Source organism: Tupaia chinensis, unplaced genomic scaffold (assembly GCF_000334495.1).
Source record: "Tupaia chinensis unplaced genomic scaffold, TupChi_1.0 Scaffold000250_1, whole genome shotgun sequence".
Lineage (NCBI taxonomy): Eukaryota > Metazoa > Chordata > Mammalia > Scandentia > Tupaiidae > Tupaia > Tupaia belangeri.
This window is the reverse complement of record NW_006159730.1, coordinates 945116-964633: the sequence shown is the minus strand read 5'-3', so window position 1 is coordinate 964633 and position 19518 is coordinate 945116. Positions and strand designations below refer to the sequence as shown.

At 54.2% G+C, this 19518-nt stretch overlaps 1 protein-coding gene across 1 annotated transcript in view; it reads left to right on the top strand.

The window, feature by feature from the left end:
* Window positions 1–19518, top strand: part of COL13A1 (collagen type XIII alpha 1 chain) — a 164506-nt gene that overhangs the window by 80770 nt on the left and 64218 nt on the right. Inside the window, exons 7-13 of the mRNA XM_014587967.2 lie at window positions 3121–3171; window positions 12311–12346; window positions 13021–13047; window positions 14089–14115; window positions 18142–18168; window positions 18262–18288; window positions 19013–19039. Of these exons, the coding sequence (XP_014443453.1) occupies window positions 3121–3171; window positions 12311–12346; window positions 13021–13047; window positions 14089–14115; window positions 18142–18168; window positions 18262–18288; window positions 19013–19039 (222 nt within the window). The remainder of the gene's footprint in view (window positions 1–3120; window positions 3172–12310; window positions 12347–13020; window positions 13048–14088; window positions 14116–18141; window positions 18169–18261; window positions 18289–19012; window positions 19040–19518) is intronic.

Here is a 19518-nt window from a genome sequence, read left to right as displayed (position 1 = left end):
ACCCACTGGTCGGTCTGGAGCGGGGTGGGCTGGGGCTGTCCAGCCACTGGTTGCTATGGCTATGAGGAACCCTTGGCCAGCTACCTGGTTCCTCTGCTTTGCTGACCCTTCCTCCATCCTTCCAGATGAATGTGTCCTGCCTTCAGTCCACCCACACCCCTCCCTCTACCTTGCCTGGCCAGCTTAACGACTCCGACTCGGCTTGCTAGCTTGGCAAAGATTTGTACTTGGAGCTGAGGGTGGGGCTGGGAGTAGAGAGAACCTTCTACACGCCTAGGGTCCACTATCACCACGCTGTGCTTGGGAATCTCCATCTCACCCCCACCTCAGATCCACCTGGGCACCTGGGGCCATGGCTTCTCAAGTTTTCTGGCCGAAGTGGTGTCTTCTCTGTCTCTCTCTCTGTCTCTCTCTCTCTCACACACACACACACACAGGCACACGTTCAGGAGGGCCTCTAGCGGCCCCAGCCACTGTTTGTCTCGCAGTTATCTGGAACAGCTGCTGGGGCCACTGCGGGGGAGCGGCTCCAGTCCTCTGCACGCTGTGCTTGTTGGATGGGGACCTGTCGTGTGTCAGCATCTGTGTTTTGCTTTGTTTCTCATTTCACGGTGATTTCTTTTGTTTGGCCGTCATGCCATTAACATGGATTCTTGTGTGCGGCCTCTCATCTTTCTCTTTTCTCTCCCTCCCTCTCTCTCCCCTGCACTCTATGTTGCCTGTGGCCGCCCAGGGAGTAAAGGGCCAACCTGGGGAGAAGGTGAGTTCACACTTTCCCTTCCGCCCTCCCCCCAGCCTCCTCTTCCTCTGGTGGATGGACTACTAGCACTCTCGGAGACCCCCACCCCAGCCCTCCCCGCACACAGGCCCCAGCAGAACAGAGCGTGCTGGCATGGCCTGGTCTGCTCTTGCAGCCTCTGGTGGCCCAGTTTCCTAACTGCTTCCACACCATCGGGCAGGAGTCTTGGGATTCCTGGGCCATGGTCCCAGCTTTCCTGGCCGAGTGGGTCTCCCTGTCATGCCCCGGTTGCACGCTGCCTCATCGCACTGCTGCCTGGCACTAGGCAGTCACTGTTCTGTACGGCAAAAGCCCCATCACTGTTTTCTGTAGCTGGAGATGGCCAATGGGGCCCCAGGGTTGTGGAGCGGAGCCCCCTACAAAGCCAGGAGCCCAGGAGGCCACACTCCTGCCTCAGCCCTGGGTGGTTCTTGAGAGATTTCAGATGGTGACATATTTAAGCAGCTCATTTTTACAGATGAAGGAACTGAGGCCTGGAGGAGGGTCAGGACTTGCCCAAGTTCCCACAGCAATCGGGAGGAGTAGGGCCAGGCTGTACATTTCTGCATTTCTGCCAAAGAGCCTCTCATCCCTAAAGTCACAACGGCAACAACCAGAGCAGCAGCTACCATGTATTAAACACAAACTATGGGGACCAGCAGTTAGCATAATGGTTATGTTTTTGGACTCCCATGTAGTTGACCGCGGTTCGCATCCCAGACCCGGTGGCTTAAAACTCACGCCAGGCGCGTGTATGTGTGTGCCCAGGATCCCGAGAGGAGAATGGAGGAGAAAGGATTGTGGCGTGGCCATCCCCCTTGGGGGATGATTTCTCGCTTTCTGTCTCTCTGTCTCTCTCTGTCTGTCTGGCGAGCACACGTGCCCTATAGCGAAAACCTCCCCCCCCCAAAAAAAAACCCCACAAACTACGGCAGGATGGTTTTGAGTATTTTGTGTCTGTTACCCCAGTTAACAAGGACACACCCTTCCAGGCAAACTTTAATATTTCCATTTATATGAGGCACAGAGAAGAGAAGTCACATGCCCAAGGTCACACAGCTAGAAAATGGCAGAGCTGGAGAGAAGCCTGGGTGTCTGTCTTCAAGGTGCAGGTCCCTAACCACTGTACTATACTGTTTCCAAGTGGAACAAGCCTGTAGATCCCGCCTTAGCAGGGTTAAACTGCCCAGGAAAGAGACACATGACTCATTGGACCAGGCATGATTTCAAGCACTCTTCAACATTGTCACATGAAATGTTCACATCCGCCCTGTGGGCTAGGCCCTGTTACCCCTGGGTACAGATGAGGAGGCGGACACAGGGAAGTTATTTACCCAGGGTCAGGAGGCTGGAAGAGAGTAGGCCTGGCTCTGAACCACTGCACTACACGGTTCAACATAAAAATTAGGATCCCATTATGATGGCAGAAACCGTGACTGATTGGAAAGCACCCTTCGCCTGCATGTGACACGTGTCATTCCACTAAATGATTTCTGTCCCTGCCCTCTGCGGGTGGCAGAGCAGCTTTCCACATCCTGGCTGACGGAGGAGGCATGTGGGCACAGAGGGCAAGACCTTGAATGCGGGGTCCTCTTCATTCCCTGCCTCTGCTGGGAGGACTGGATTCCTGGAGAGAACACACACACACACACACACACACACACACACACACACACACCACGTTCTCCGGCCAGGTCAGCTACCCTGACTGCACTGTGAGCTCCTAGCCCAACGGCATCTGCCGTCTCTGGAGGCTGAACATTTGGCCCCAGTCTCAAACCCCCTGTGCGGCTGTCAAGCCAGGGCTAGCAGCCTTCCAGGCTCACAGTGAGCGTGTGTCTCGTGCCTGCACCTCTGAGTTCACAGCCCATGCGCAGGGCTGGCCAGTATTTGCTTGTGGCAGAGTGTGCAACCACACAGGTATTGGGGGGTAGGTGGGAAGGAAGGCTTCAAGAGGGCTTTGAGAGAGCGGGGCTTTCAAGAGGGAATGTGTCCTGAGCAGGCTGTGGGGCCAGCTCTGGGGCCGGGCACCTGTGCTGGGGCTCTCTTCTGCCCTGCGCCTCCCTCTTGCCATTGCTACAGTGCATCCTGTCCTCAGCTTCCCTGGCCCAGGCACCCACCACCAACTTCCCTCCGGACCCCCATCTCATGCTTCTCTCTCCCTCTGCCACCCTCCTAATACTCCATTCAGTCCCCTGTCTCACCCCCTGGGATGCCCCATGGTCCTCGCACCCTCAGACCTCCCTTTTGTCTTCCTGTCCCATGGGGCTGGTGTCCCACTGGCCAGCTCCTTTCCTTTGGCGCTTCCTTCTCCCACCCCCTTCCTCTCTCTCTTCCCACAGGGTGCCCCTGGAGATGCTGGGATGTCCATCATCGGTCCCCGAGGCCCCCCTGTAAGTTGTTTTGCTTTTCTCCAGGGGGTGGGGGTGGGGCTGGGCAGAGCGGGTCCTGGCTGTGCCTTTGGGCGGGGTGGCCACCACATGTGAGGCGGTCAGCCAGATCAAGCCACAGCACTGCTGTTGATGTTACAGAACGTGGCCTGACTAAATATACCCAAATTACAGCCTCTCAGAGGCTTCCAAAGGGCCTGCCCTCCGCCACGGCCATGGCAGCTGGGAGGCGGCCCTGCTGTTTATAGGCAGAAGGCAGCTAGGGCCACTCCTCGTGGATGTCAGCTCTCCTGGGAAGGAGCCTTTGTTTCCAGAAGCCAAAGGAGCAGATATCCAGAGTCCAGCTTTGCAGGCCCAGGCACCCACTCCTGGTCTTGGCAGAGGCCTGAACCCTGCTCGCCCTCAAGGGCCACTGTCTGTTCCCAGCACTGGGTCTTCTGTATGAGTTAGTGCCTCTGCCCAGGGGCCAGCAGTGTGGGAGGGCTAGTGAGGCTGCCCCTCAGATATGCTTCCTCAGGGACTGTAAGGGGTGTGGGTAATGAAGCCAGCAAGATATGGTAGCTCTGGGAAGGAGGACCAGTAGTTTTTCCCAGTGCCTAACCATGGGCTCAAATCACCGAATGTCAGGGGAAGGACCCAGCAGCGGCTTACCACAGCCCTCTCAGAAGGGGAAACTGAGGCTCAGAGATGGGAGGGGCTTGACCAGGATCTCAGGCATAGAGGCTGGGGCAGGATTAGAACATAGAGCCCTGGGGACCAGCAGGTGGCATGGTGGTTAAGGCACTAGACACTCCCACATGGCTGATCACGGTTGGAGTCCCGGACCTGGTGACTTGCTTTCTCAATTTCCCTCTCTCTGGCCAAGTTTTTAAAAAACGAATAAATTAAATTAAATTAAATTAAATATAATTCTTAAAAACAAACAAACAAAAACAGAATGTAGAGCCCTGAACTCCAGGCTTCTTCCTGACCTGCCACACAGGAGAGAGCATGGGCCAGCCTCTGGATACGCAGGCTAGCCCAGTGGGTGGAGGAAGCCCAGCCTGCTTTTTCCCCTGCCTTCAACAGAGAGAGACAGTGGGAAGCAGGCGTCTCTCCCACCACAGTCTAGGGAGAGGGGTCACAGAACAAATTGCTTAGCTTTGTCCAAGGGAAGGGCCACCAGAGAGCTGAGGAGAGTGCTGGGAGCTGGGAGGGGTACCATGGGCAACCCGAGGAAGGATGAGCTGTGAACCACGGCTTACCAGGCAGGTCAGGGGCCTGGGCTGGAGGTTGTGGGGCAGTCCTGGCCTGAGCAGACACAGACTTTTCAGCTATGTTTCCTGCTGGGCTCAGGCTCTAGCAAGGTGCTAAAAATGCCCTGAGCCAGCCTTACCCTAAGGCTCTACACGCCTCAGCTCACTTAATCCTCACGAGAACTGCTCACGGTCATTCCATTGTACAGATGAGAAAACCAAGGCACGGAGAGGTCGGGTGGCTTGGTTGGTCTCATACAGCTAGAGTTGGCCACCGGGAGCTGACTGTGGATCCTGGGCCGTGTGTCTCCAGAGCCATGCTCCAAACCCCATGGCTGCCTTGACCCAGCTGGGCTCTGGTGTTACTGTCATGTGTGTGCCTGGGCTTACATGTTGCTTGTGCCCTGGATGGACTTTAAGCCACCTGTGTACAGGGGAACCATAGCACAGATGACCTGACCCGGTTGTCCCTGGTGAAGGTGGCACTGGAAAGGGCATAGAGAAGAAGAAAGTGGCCCAGGTTTGAGTGTCGACAGTGGAGCCTGGGGCAGGCCTATTAGGAAGTAGCAAGTTTCACCCTTTGGCGCCATCTCTGCCTTTCTCCTGGTCTGACTGCAGAGGATCTGTCGTGTGGGTCAGGCATGGTCTTTACCATCCTTTCAGTGAATCGTGTCCACAGGCTCCCTGACAGCCGCAAGGGCAGGATCGAGGCTGGTCTGCCTCCACCCTCCACCCTTCGGGCTTGGGCCCAGCAGACGCGAGCCTAATCACCAACACCCACCACGCTGAGCTGGACTCCAGTGGTGACCAGTGCCTTCCAGTCAGTGACAGGGATAACTGACTCCTGGAGAAGATCACACACGAGGTCTCCTCCTGTACTCCCAACACAGCCACGAGGCAGGCCCCAGCTGAGCTCGTAACTCACCTGTGCTTCCCCAGCCAGGAAGAGCTGGAACTTGGGCTTGGCCTGGGGGCCTCATTCCAAAGCCTCCATTCTCGGCCCAACAGCCCTTTCCATGCTTTAAGCTCTACTGTTTAAAGGGGGTATTTACTTCAGGAAGGAAAATTCTCCCTGTGGGTGCCTTCATTGGTACTAGGAAAGGTTTGACGGCACCAAAAGCTTGGCCAGCCCAGTGTCCTCTGACCTCTGTCAGTGTGGGTGGCCCTCACCCTGCTGAGTCCTAACTTTCTGGTGGAGCAACTCCCTCAGCTCCTCCTGGGAAGCTGTCCTGGGCTGGCAAGGGCAGGGCATGGGCAAGACAAAGGGTGCGTTTGTCATTACAGGGCAGAGGTCAAGTGGGCAAGCCTTTGGCCACACATGGCTTTCCACTCAGCCAGGAAGGGCCCAGAAAAAAACGCTGCTAATAAGAACCAGGCCTGCAGCTCTCAGGGGCCACCTGCCTCCTCTCTTGGAGCTTGATAAATAGGCTGAGCAAAGGGTGGACCCTCAGGGCACTTCAGAAAGATACGGTTCATATTCCCACATGGCAAGATGCCAGAGTGGAGTGTCTGGGTGTGTTGACTTTTAAAGGAACTCCATTAAACTGAGGAAGAGACTGGGACTCCTAGACTCTGGGGGCCTGGCGGGCACTGGGCTGGTCATCTGCTGAGCTAGGAAACAGTCCAGCTCAAAGAGAGTCCACTAGCTCCCTGAGTCCCCTCACTTCTCTTCAGAGGCCAGGAGATGCCTGAACTTTCAGTCCCCCTCCATGAAGAGCCAGCCTACGCCAGGTGGACATAGCCGTCGGGTGTTTCTTCATTGACCCATTCCGTCAGTATCAGTTAGGAACCTAGGTGCAGGCTAGGTGCTGGGTGGGCGTGGCAACCTGCTGGCCCCTGTGGGTGCGTGATCTAGCAGGAAGGACTAGCCGTCACTGAAGCCATTACAGTGCAGGCAGTACATGCTAAATGCGGCAGTCAGGGAGCCATGAGGACACGGAGGATGCAGCAGACTTAGGGTCAGGTAGAGGCAGAGGAAACTTCCAGAAGGAAAGGATCACTAGACAACAATCAAGGGTCTGCAGAGGTTACCAGACAAGTCCTGAGGAGAATGCTAAGCCCTGAGGTAGAAGAGGCACCTGTAAGTTACTGGAGAATGAGGAAAGTTCTGGGATGGGGGGAGCAGGGAGAGTAAGAATGAGGATGGTAAGAGGCCAGGCTGCTGAGGTCTGCAAGGGCCAGGTGGCCAAAGACTGAGGCACAATGTTCAATAGTTAGGAGTTTCCTGAGGGCAGCCCCTGGGTTGCCAAGCTGGCAAGGACATGATCAGAGTAACATCTCAAAACGATGACCTGATCTTCCCTCTCCAACAGAGAGTGTGTACAGAAGCAGCTATAGATGTGGGGCTGGGTGAAGAGCCCTTGGAATATCCAGGCCTAGGCCGGAGCAGAGTCCTCAGGCCTGGGTGGGAGGGGAGGGCTGGTGAGAGATTTGGCAGGTGGATTTAGTGATGATAAATCCCGAGGGGGAAGCAGGAATTCAAGATGACACACATTTCAGACTTGGGATGGTGCTGCCCTTCCGCACATGGAGCAGCAGATTTTGCCAGGGGAGAGGGGTTGATTTTGAGCGTGATGAATTGAGATGTTCTTACAATGTCCAAGGGGAGCTATCTATCTGCTGCTGCAGGATCCGGGCTCAGGGTGTGCTCAGGCTGACTCAGATGTCTCAGAGGGTGTGAGCCATGCATACCTTCTCCCAGCTGAGTTCAGTGATACACATTGGTCACTTGAAATTGGCCATGTGGGGGTATTTACACCATAGGCATTGGCAAATGCTGTACACAACAGAGCTCTCCTCTCCCACCCTCCCTGACCCAGACAATGATTTAACATTTGTCAGCACAGTCTTGCAGGTCACTGCCAACTTGGAGTGTGAGAGGCAAAATAAAGCAGGTGCTGAGCAGATACATGATTCACCCTCTTTCCTGCATCAAATCAGAAGACATCTTAGTAAAATGGCAAATCGGATGTCTTCCATGAAATCAGAAGACATCTTGGTAGGTTCTTTGCAGCCATATTTTTCTGTTTGTCTATGTTGCTTTACCCCACACAAGTTGCAGGTGGTGGAAGAGAGAACTAGATGAAGGGGTCCACTTGGTTCCCTTTGCTCCCTGGCCTCAAATTAAGGGAGACTTCAGAGATCAACACAAAACTTATTTTCTTGTTCTTCTATAAAAAGATGTAATATTAATCCATAAATTAATTTACAAATAGGACTGTTATCTATGAATTCAATGTGGTTCTAATCCCAGTACATTTTTGATGGGATTGGAAGGCCAAGAAAATAACATTGAATTGAGGGCAGCCCCATGGCACGGTGGTTAAGGGGGCTGGATTCCACACGGCTGACTGCACAGTTCAATTCTGCCCCAGTAGCTTGAAAACATGCTGGGCACATGTTCGTGTATACCAAAAATCTCGAAAGGAGAAATAGAGGAGATGGGATTGTGGCGTAACAGCTTCCCACAGAGAGGGTGATTTCTCCTCTCCCTCTCTCCCTATCTCTCTGACAAAAAAAAGAAAATAATAATAATAATATTGAATTTTATTCTTTTTTTTTTTTTTTGGAGAGGTTTTTGCCATAGGGCATGTGCGCTTGCCAGACAGAGAGAGACAGAGAGACAGAAAGCAAGAAATCACCCCCCAGGGGGGATGACCACACCACAATCCCTTTTCCTCCATTCTCCTCTCGGGATCTTGGACACGCACACACATGTGCCCTGCGTGAATTTCAAGCCACCAGATCAGGGACTCGAACCATGGTCGACTACATGGGAGTCCAGTGACATAACCATTATGCTAACTGCTGGTCCCTGAATTTTACTCTTAAAAAAATAAACTCATGATAATGTCAGAAAAATTTGGAAGCTAGAATAGGGAGGCAGGTAATGAGGCACCTAGTTGTCCTACTTGACATCAAAACGTACTAAAAAAAAAAAAAAGAAGCAATCAAAATAAACCAGTGAAGGGACCAGTAGTTGGTGTAATGGCCATGTCACCAGACTCCTATGTAGTTGACCATGGTTCTAGTCCTGGACCTGGTGGCTTAAACTCACTGTGGGGGCGTGTGCATGAGTGCCCAAGATCCCGAGAGGAGAATGGAGGAGAAGGGATTGCGGCGTGGCCATCCCCCCTGTGGGGTGATTTCTCACTTTCTGTCTCTCTGTCTCTCTCTGTCTTTGTGGCGAGCACACACGCCCTATAGCAAAAACTTCTCCAAACAAACAAACAAACAAATAAATAAACAAACCAATGAATAGAACAGAACCAGGAGGCTGAAAATAAAGCCAAAACCGTATGGGAATTTGGTACGTGATAAAGCTTCATTTCACAATAGGAAATGAGTGTTTAGGAAAAGATACTAGCTGAGGCCAACAGGTGGTATGGAGGATAAGGCACTGGATCCCACATGACCATTTCCACAGTTTGAGTCTGGGATCCAGCAGCTTGAAAATCATGCCTGGTGTGTATGTGTGCATGCCCAGAATCCTGAGAGGAGAATGGCTTACCTCGTGGCCATCTCCCATGGGGGTGATTTCCCACTGTCCTTCTCTCTGTCTCTCTCCCCTGAGCACACAGACCCTATGGCAAAAATCTTAAAAAAGAAAGAAAAAGGAAGAAGAAAGAAAGAAAGAAAGAGAAAGAGAGAGAAAAAGAAAGAAGAAAGAAAGAAAGAAAGAGAAAGAAAGAAAGAAAGAAAGAAAGAAAGAAAGAAAGAAAGAAAGAAAAAGAAGAAAGAAAGAAAGAAGGAAGGAAGGAAAGAAAGAAATAAGGAAAGAAAGAGGGAAAGAAAGAAAGAAAGATAGATGCTGAGACAACTAACAAGGCATTTAGAACAAGGTAAAAATGAAAGAAAGTTGTGGGTTTTTTTTTGTTTTTTTTTTGGAGAGGTTTTTGCTATAGGGCGCGTGCGCTCGCCAGACAGACAGAGAGAGACATAGAGACAGAAAGCGAGAAATCACCCCCCAGGGGGGATGGTCACACCGCAATCCCTTCTCCTCCATTCTCCTCTCGGGATCTTGGGCACGGACGCACACGTGCCCGGCGTGAGTTTTTAAGCCACCGGGTCCGGGACACGAACCGCGGTCAACTACGTGGGAGTCCAGCGACATAGCCATTACACTAACTGCTGGTCCCTGGGTTTTTTTTTTCAAGTTGAATCTCTACCTTTTTCGTTACATCAGAATAAATTCCAAATGAACACAGTACTTAGATGTAAAACAAGAAACCATAAAACACAAGAACGAAGCATGAGTGAAAGTTGTATAATTCCAAACTGGGGAAGGCCCTTTTGAAACATGACATAAAACCCAAAAGCTCTAAGAAAAGATGAATAAGTTTGTGGCCATAAATGTAAAATTGCCAGATGCCAGAAAACATCACAGACAACATCAAAGACAAAAATGCCAAACTGGAAAGAATATTTGCAATACATATGACTATCTAAAAGTTGTTGTTCTTGACTAAGAGTTTTACTCAATTCAATAGAAAAGAGACAAACAACTTAGTAGAAAATATTGGTTAAGGGTACAAACAGGCAGATAAAAAGTAAATAGGCCAGCCAGTAAACACGGGAAGAGATGTCTAACTCCACCATGAAGTTAGAACGATAAATTAAAGTCCTCTTCCCAGTCTCCCCCAGTACCCTCTCCAGGCCCATTCTCTCCAGGATGTGGAGTCCTAGTTTCCATTTGGTCAATGACGACATTCTCCCCAAGATCCCTGAAAAAGCCCTGGTCAGCCCCGGGATTCGGTCCTGGATCAGAGCACTGAATCGTGATACCAGGGCAGCCTCTGTAATTAGCGAGCCGTGTGATTATCTCTACCACGTAAACATTATCCAGAGTGAGGCTTGAAGATGTTTCTTGGAATCCTCTCTTCCTGACCTTTTCTTCAGGCCTCTCCGCGTTCAGAGTAGTTTGCAGAAAGTTTACACTGCGAGTTTCAGAGATTACATTGCATGGTTTCCAGGTTTTCTCTTCAGTGCTATTCTTAGCATCGCTTATCCTTGAGAGGAGAGAAGCTGGGGGCCCTTCTGATATTTGAGTGGCATCTCCTTCCTCTTGCCCTTTTGGAGCCTGCCACAGCCCATGGAGCCTGCAGCAGACTCTGCTCACTCCCTGCCGGACCACTGTTCCCATCCGGGCATGGTGGAGTCCCCATCCCACCCAGCCAGAGGGGCTGATTGCTCCCTGAGCAGAGGCCCCTGGCACTCTTGTCCACAACTTGGAGGAGCATCCAGGGAGCCTGGAACTGTGCCAGGGTCCCAGCACATGGATCAGAGAAATCTTCCTCTGGATAGAAACTGATTTTGGAACTTGACAAAGACAAGCTTCCATCCATCCCAAGACATGCTGGGCTCAAAAACAACCTTGCTTTATTCTGGTGCCTCTCTGCTCCGTTCAATGCAACCAACATCTAATGGTGGCAGGTACCATCTCGATAGGCTTTACAGACATAATAGAATGTAATCCAGTGACCCTTTGAGGTCCTACTGTTGTCCCAGTTCTATAGATGAGGAAATTGAGGCTTGGGGAGTTTAGACAACCTGCTCAGAGTCACACAGCCATTGTCGGTGGAGGCAGGACTAAAACTTGGTTGCCAAACTCAAAAGCCTATCCTTGGGAAGATACTGTGACCATCTCAGCCTGGGGAGACCACAAGCTAGAGCCGGAGGGGTATGTCTGGGGGAAGGCAGGTGAGCCAGTGCTGGGCCTAGAGAGGGAAGACAGGCAGGACAGGAGCTAGCATGGTAGATTGGTGTGAAACTGAGACTGGCCTTGAGTGACATGTGAGTCAAAAAGAGCCCTTGCTTGTTCTTGAGAAGCTGAGTGGCAAGACATATTTCCCAGCTCCCCATCACCCTTGACCTCCCAGCCCCAGACCTTTGAGCCACACGCTTCTTTTGTTTGTTTGTTTGTTTCTTTTTTTTTTTTTTGAGAGGATTTTGCTATAGGGTACGTGCGCTCACCAGAAAGACAGAGAGAGACAGACAGAAAGCGAGAAATCACCCCCCAGGGGGCATGGCCACACAGCAATCCCTCTCCTCCATTCTCCTCCATTCTCCTCTTGGGCATGCACGCACATAGCCTTGGCGTGAATTTAAGCCACCAGGTCCGGGACTCGAACCGCGGTCGACTACATGGGAGTCCAGCAACATAGCCATTACACTAACTGCTGGTCCCCCACACGCTTCTTCTGACCTCAGCACCTCTCTTTATCTTGAATCTTTCTCTAAACCACTGGGTTGTGGCAGTGAACCTGCCTCTAGTCTCCAGCCTGAATATCTATCTGCATTGCACTCTGCACCCGGGAAGATGGGCATGGCTTGCTCTGCATCCCACAAAGATTGGGGGTCCAGAGATCACCCATCCATCTGCTAGGAAAAGGCTGCCGGCCAGGGTGCAAGGAGAGTGAGTAACTTGACCTTTTCTAGCCTGGAAACATAAATTCTGAGGGCCACGTTCTGACATCCACTGATATCCAAACCCTCCGAGGCTAAGTGGCCCTGAGCAGTGACTGTGTACATGAGGACGATGTGGGGGGCTTAGTGCAGGCGTCCCGTCAGCGGCGGGCTGATTGCCCACTGTCCTTGCTGTCCTGTCTGTTTACACGCCTCCCATCCACAGCACTCGGGAGCTCTCCAGGGACTACTTCCTAGAAGTGGACCTGAAGGATTTCTGGCCCCCTCTTTTTTCCATTCCCCAATCTTTGTCCCTGAAAGAGGTTTCTTAGGACATTCCGTTTCCTTCCTTCTCCACCCTCACTCCTGGTCGGTGCACCGTGGTGTGCCCCTCGTAGGCGATCACTTGGGAGTGGGAGGGCTGGGTGCCCAGGTGAACCAGGGACTCGGGATTAACCCCGCCTCCTCCCTGCTGCACCTCACTGCTCTGCTTCTCTCCGCAGGGCCAGCCGGGCACTCGAGGCTTTCCTGGCTTTCCGGTAAGTGGGGAGGGCTGAGGTGAGCTGTGTCCAAGGTGGTCTCCAGGCCTGGTTGGGTTGCTTCTGGGGGCAAGAAAGGACAAGGAAATAACCACACCAATGCAGGGGCAGCAGGACAGGAAGCTGCCCGTAGGCTGACCAGCATGACCCTGCAATATGGAACAGATGATGCACCACAGGGAAGTGGCTCAGGACTCAACCTCCGACCTGGCTCCCAGAGATGCACCAGGAGAGGCAGTGGGTGGCCTTCTGTCCTTTGACCTGTGCCCATGGGGCCTAAGACAGGTTTGTGAGGTAGGGTGACTGGAACAGTTAGTCCTCCTTGGGCCTCAAAGCTGGCCAGCTGCTGGCTCTCTGGGAACATATTCCCAGTCTCCACCTGGGGTAAGGAGGAAGTCTTTGCAATCAGTGGGGATCCCACTCATTGGGTTCCCCTCCAGGCCAGCCTGGCATGCAGCATGTCATCCCTTCCTCACAGGGACCCCTCAGGGAATGTTCTATTATTCTCAGACTCACTTTAGGAGGGGAAATTGAGGCTTAAAGTAAGTGGTCAAGCAGGGACTTGAAGCTTAACTTCTTGGCACCGTGAAGCTGTGCTCTCAACACTGCCTTAGCTGCTACCTTGGCGGGGGCTCGTGATGCTCAGTATTTACATCTGGCCTTTCTGCTCTCAGGGTCCCATTGGACTGGATGGCAAGCCGGTAAGTGCACCTCTCAGGCTGGAGCTCCTCCCCTGCACTCAGGCCAGGTCACTACCCTGTGTGTCTTGGTCCTTCTGCAAGATTCTGACTCCTTGGAAGAGACTTTAGATAGAAAGAAAATGCCTAGCCAGAGAAGGGGAAGGGACTGTTTGAGTGAGTCGCCCCAACCCCAGTGAGATTCCCCAGGGCACGAGTGCATGGCTACCCAGCTGTGTTCTCAGAGTTAGAACAAGAGCCATCCCTGGAGTCTGCTGATTCTGGGCTCCTGGACGGGGTCGGGTAGAGGTAACACAGGAGGAGGCAGCGGGAAGAGCAGAGAGGTGGTGAGTTCAGCCTGCTGATCCCCGAGGACCCTGAGCAGATACACAACCTCATCCTTGCCGCCAGCACCACCGAGGCTCCTCCTGTGTCTCGTGTTCTCCCCGGGCCATCCCCGTGCACGTGGAGATGTCTCTCCTGCTATGGCTTCTCTGTTCATGTAATCCTTGGGATTTGATCTCCTGACTACAGTGTTCATGGGGGAGAGGTCTCCTCTCTACTCCTAGAGCTGGAAGCTGGAGGAGAGCCTGACCACCCCCCCACTCAGGGAAGGCCCTGAGTGGAAGGCCCTCACCTCTCCCCACCCCCAAGCAGCTGGCATCTTCTCAGATGAGGGACCAACCCCTACCTGGTCACTGCCCCACTGTATGCCAGCAAGCTAGGTGTGGCACAGGGACCACCATGACCGTGTCCACTCATCTCACAGGGCCAGCTATCCCTGAAGCCACCTTGGGTGTGTGGGCATAGTGAGAGGTGGGTCCGGGGAGGCCACCCCCTCCCCGCCTGTGAAGGGCAGGCAGAGGGTAATAAGGCATGACCGAGGGCGAATGCCCTTGCCTGGGAGGACCTTGCAGCATAAGGCCCAGTGGATGAGAACGGGAAGCAATGTGTAGCTAGAACAGGGTGGGGTTGGGTGACTGGGGGTGGGCGTGTGTGGCTGAGCAGGGCGGGGGCTCTGGGTCTCACACAGTGTGCCCAGCACTCACACACTTCTCCTTCCAGGGCCACCCCGGACCCAAAGGGGAGATGGTAAGACCTCAGCTTTCCTGCCTTCCTGGGTTGGGCTGGGATCAGGCAGAGGGGCCCCGCAGGAACAGCAGAAGTGGTGCCTCCTGGTCCCTCCCTGCATGCCCCGGGTCCTCGCATCAGCTCCGGGAGGAGAGGTGGGTGGGTCTTCTCCACCTGCAACATTAAGAGGGAATCCCGAGAGCCCATACTTGACCACACACAGAGGTCAGGGCTAGCCTCGGGCTCCCAAACTGTACTCCAGGGGCCCAGAGCCCAGCTGGCCACACCCCTCTGGCCGGGGACACTCTCGGAGACAGCCACTGGTTAGCCTGATTCCCCACAGCCCACACAGCCCCTTTCCATTGCTGGGTCCACCCTGAGCGCCCAGGTCCCAGGGCTCCTGCCTACCTGGGAGAAGTAGACCCTCGCCCCTCCTCTCTCCTGGCCCCTCCACCTTCTGCAGCAGGGAGGCAAATAATCACGTGAATGGACAAGGAGGCAAAAGAGAGCTGGCTGGGAGACCAAGGCTTCAGCCTCCGCTCTCCCCAGCTGCCAGGGGCCCCTGAGCAGCCCTGCTCCCCAAGGGCCGCCACTGCGCTCTTGACAGCTCAGCCCATGTTTCCGGAGGGTTTCCTACGTGGTGGGCTCTGGCCAAGTACTTCACATGCATTATCTCGTTTAATCTTCGGCCTAACCCTGTGCTCCAGGTCCTATTAGCGCCCTCTCTGACAGCTGTGGAAGTGGGGACTCAGAGCTGAAGTAACTTGCTGAAGTCACCCAGCTAGGAGTATTCAAAACAAGAACCAAACCCAGTTCTCCAGTTCCTTCCTTCTCCCGCCCCACCTTCCTCCCTTCCACACATTTTTAATGAGTCCCTCAAACATGCTGGTTACCACAGCAGGTGCCCAGGATATAGACAGGAGCAGAGAGACAAGGTCTTACCACCCAGTAGCCTGGCGGGAACACAGACATTGAAACAGTCACGTGATTAGCAAATTGGCAATGAGAGCTAGGAAGAGGCAATTCCTGGTACCGAGAAACTTCGGGCAACAGGAACCTCACCCCAGCTGAGGGTCAGAAACTGCTTTCCTGAGAGAGGCTTTGGGGCTGGAGTTTGAAGAATGAGACTTTAACCAAAAAAATAACAACTAGAAAAGGTGTTGGGAAGGACATGATGGGCATGGGAAGATAGCGTATGCACAGGCCTTGAGGCAGGGAAGCCCTGGAAATGCCCACGGAACTGGAGGAAGGGCAGTGAGGCCCCGGGGGCAGTGGTGGAGGGCTGGCAAAAGAACTTAGGTCCCTGGCGAGCTTTCTCCCATCTCAGCCGCCTCCACTGCAAATGCCTTTCTTGCTGGCTCTGCTCTGTCCCTGTGCTTGCTGGGAATATGCATGAGGCCAGAGAGTCTGCATTGTGGCTTCTGTTCCCTGTAACTTGAAGCAGGAATAAAATCCACGCTCCCATCGCTCCCATCGCTGTGAGGCAAAAGGCTTCGCTGTCAGGAGTTAGGGGTGCCAATCTCCTCAGCTCCCTCCCCCTACCGCTCCTTCCTGGCAGCCTGATGCTACCCTAAGGTGGCCTCTGCCACCTGGGTGTAGTAACAATGGTCACCCACCAGGCACTACTCTGTAATCTTATAACAGCTCATGACTCTAGTCTACAAATGGGGACACTGAGGCACAGGCTGGTTAAGTACACTAACCTGAGACTACACAGCTCCAAATATCAGAACTGAGACCTGGACCCATGTGGGGCGGGGGCGGGATCTCACCCCTCCTCTCTGTTGTAAGTAAAGGAAAAGAACCCCCCATGGGGCTCCTCTTCCTGCCTTCACTCTGCTCACGCCATGTCCCTGCCCCACCCACTTGACCCACCATGAGCCTTCCTGTCTGGTCGGGGGTCAGAGCTAGTCTGGGGAAAGGGCAGGGCCGTCCCATCTCCCAGGAGCCCACGTGATAGGCTCCCTGTCAGCTTCATCATAATCAAGCACAGGGTCTCTGACTACTACTCCCCCGCCGCTGCCTGGTGGGACTCTTGGCTTGCTCGTCATCCCTCCATCTCCTGCTCGGCGCCCTCCCCAGATGGCTTTTCCTCTTCCGAGCGTTGGACACAGGCCATGGGGCCCCTCTCACCTGCTTTACCGATGTCCTCGTCTGCCCAAAGTGAGTCCCCTCTGCCCCAGGCCCTTCACAGTAGCCCCCAAGAAGCGAAAAAGTGTTGAGAAGATGAAGTTGTACAATTGTGCAATTGGGGGGTGGGGGGAGAGGAGCTCGGGGGCACCAAACTCGAGCAATACAAGGGCTAAAAGCAGAACCCGAGCTCTGAATTAAGTCTTACCCCACCACCACAGGGCTGTCCCAAGGGTGGGAGGAGCCAACGTACACCGAGCACCCAGAACCGCGCCTGACACCCCAGGACATGGCAGCGTCTTAGCTGTTGTTGCCCTGATTGTCATGGAGCGCTGAAGGCTGAGTGAGCACATCACCCCTCACTGCCTGTCCCAAAGGGGCAGCCACCACCCCCACCCCCGGGCTAACTGGTGCCATGTGTTATAGGACCTTAAGATATTTACGAGAAACCTGAAATCCAGGTTTTAATTTGCACTCTTTTAAGATATTAAGTGTTGGCAACTGATTGAAAGGAAACTGCAGGACAAACACGCCTCTGGAAACCACAGTTGTCTCTTGGGCCCCCCTAGAAGTGCCAGACTCACTCCTCTGGGGCTGTAGTTCCAAACCTATGTGTCCTTTTTGTCGGCTCCTGCCCCACTACTCTCTGTCCTGAGAGGGTGGACTGGTCACCTGTGCTCCTAGGTCTCCGCCAGATGAACCATGTGCTGCCAGTCACCCTGATAGGCTGGGGGTGCCATACGGGTCAGCCCAAAGGCTGCTTCTGCCCTCCCGATGTGCCTCCTGGAAGTTTTCCAGAATGTGAGTTAGCAAGTCCAGAGCAGGAGGAAGGATCTTCCGCGTCTATATATCCTCCATGGAGGATGGTGGGGCCAACCAGATGGAGCCATCCATGGGGGCCTGAGTTCTTCAGGTCTCCAGGACAGTCACTGGAAGGGACCTCACGGGCCTCCTGTGCTTCTCACTGAGTCCAGAAGCCACATCCTTGAGGTCTGGACCAGTACAGAGTGTGGTGGGGTGGGAACAGTTGGACCTTCATGGTCAGACAAGTTGGGCTCGCCTTCCAGGGCTGCCACGCACTGAGCCAAGGGGCCTTGTCTCTGTCACCTCCCCTAGAAGACGGGGCTGACATGAGCACCTTCCTCATGGGCCAGTGAGAAGCATGAGCTCACGCACGCCTGGGTAGCCTGCCTCATCAGGTTCTCAGCACATAACCACCGTCTTCCCCCTTTCTCCACACCTGCCTGGAGGGCACCGCCTCCACCCAGCCCCACACAGCTGCCACAGCCAGCTAGATGCTGCATCCTCCTGAGGACAAGAGCCTGCCCAACTCCGGCTCCTACTTATCTCTGCGAACTTGACAGGACAACCTTGAAGGAAATCTCAAGACCCTTTATGCTTCTCCGAGGTGTTCAGAGCAAGGCTTAAGTTGCCAACTCCCTGCTTCTTCTCCTTTGCCAAAGATTTCTCCAAAACTCTCAGTGCCTGCAGTGCTGGCTGGGCCACTGATATGAAGGCGGATAGAGGCAGGACGTGCCAGTGACCCCGGGAGGCTCTGTGTGCAGCAGGCGGGTCCCCTCCCCGACACCAGGAGATGGAGATGAGGGGCAGCTAGAGTAGGCCCGTGAGATGGCAGGCTTGGAAGAATGAGTGAAGGCTGGGATCTGCTCCTCGTCATGCCACACGGGGGTCTCAAGGCCCACTGGACCTGCCTGTTGGTGGGTGAAGAGGCTGAGGAGCAGTGCAAGGCCACACCTCGAACATGTCGGGCACAAGGAGACTTGGCCACAACGGCAGAGCCCAGACCTCAGGATTCGTGAACACTCCAAAAAGCCCAACTGCGGTCTCCAGCCAGGCATGCCCCCGACCCGTTCGGCTCTGCCTGGCCCCTGATCTGTGTATGCTTCCCTCCCACAGGGCCTGACGGGTCCACGAGGACAGCCGGTTGGTACCTTGTCTTGCTATCCCCAGAGGGAGGTTTGGGCCTCTGGGCACTTGGCTTCGGTTCCTAATGCTCTCATTTTTGTCTCTTCACAGGGACCTCAAGGACAAAAGGGAGAGAAGGTAAGGGTGAGAAAGGTGTCCTAGCCTCTCCCCTTCAGGCAACAGCTTCCATTCTGTTAGCAAGAGGTACCTAGGGGATCTTTTCAAGCTTTAGTTTTTCTGGACAGAACCAGGAAAGCCCCTGGGGTGCAGCGGAAAGGATGAAGCACAACAGAGCTGCCCTGGGTGTCTCCTCTTGGGGCCAGAGGGCTTCCTCAGCTCCTCCCTCCCACCAGCCCCTCTGACCCTCTGCATGAGTGGATTTTGCTTGTTGATCTGCAAACCACCCTCCGGCCGCCTGCTTTCTATGTCTCCGTGAATGTCAGATGGAGATTGGTCGGCCCTGGGCAGATGGTAGGGGCCCGGTGCTCCTGGCTTCGAGGAGAGGCCACCAAGGCCCTGCCATCCACAGCCTGCTGTGGCATCTGCTGTTCCCATTCAGGCCTCCTATCCAGGGCTGCCGACTGGGCCTTCTCAGAGGCTTGACCTCGAGCCAGGCATGGCAGGTGGTGTATGGTATCCCTAGGTCTACAGGTCGCTTCCAGGCAGGCCTTGGGAGACTCTTTTCTGCTGTCAGACACAGGCAGGGGGGCCCCCTCCAGCCTCAGGGGCTCAGATCAGGACCAGAGCAGCAGGGCTATTGGGTGATGGGACGTGTGGCACGTTGGTAGGTCCTGGGGGTTCCCCGAGGGTTAGGCACTCCCAACAAGTGTCTAACACCCCCTCTTCTTCCTTCCCGTCCTAGGGTCAGTGTGGAGAGTACCCACACCGGGTAAGTGAGTCCCTAACACTAAGCCGGTCACTTGATCCCACTCCTGGGGCATTGCCCCGAGCCCAGCCTCATCTCCCTAGGGTGCCCAGTCCTGACGGAGTGCGGAGAACAGGAGCTCACAGCCCCCCACTGCACTCAGCAGCGGGAGAGGTGGTACAGGGTGGCGGTGCGCAAGGCCGGCGTGGCTGTGCCCTGGACAGTGTGCCTTATGTGCCCGAGAGCTCATGTTTGTCCGGCCCGGGTGTGCCTGGGGGTCTTGGTGCGCCAGCGTCTGTGACTCTGTGTCTTGTTCCCCTGCATCCCGCCCTCTCTGTCCAACCATGTGTCTTGTGTGTTTGACTTCCTCCCCACGCAACATGTGTGTGTGACCGTATGTGTGTGTCTCGTGGCTTGTTTTGGCTGGATGAAAGGAACTTGGACTCAGTCACTGTCTCAGACGCCCCAAATCTCAGCGAGGTGCCTGCATGGACTCTAGGGGA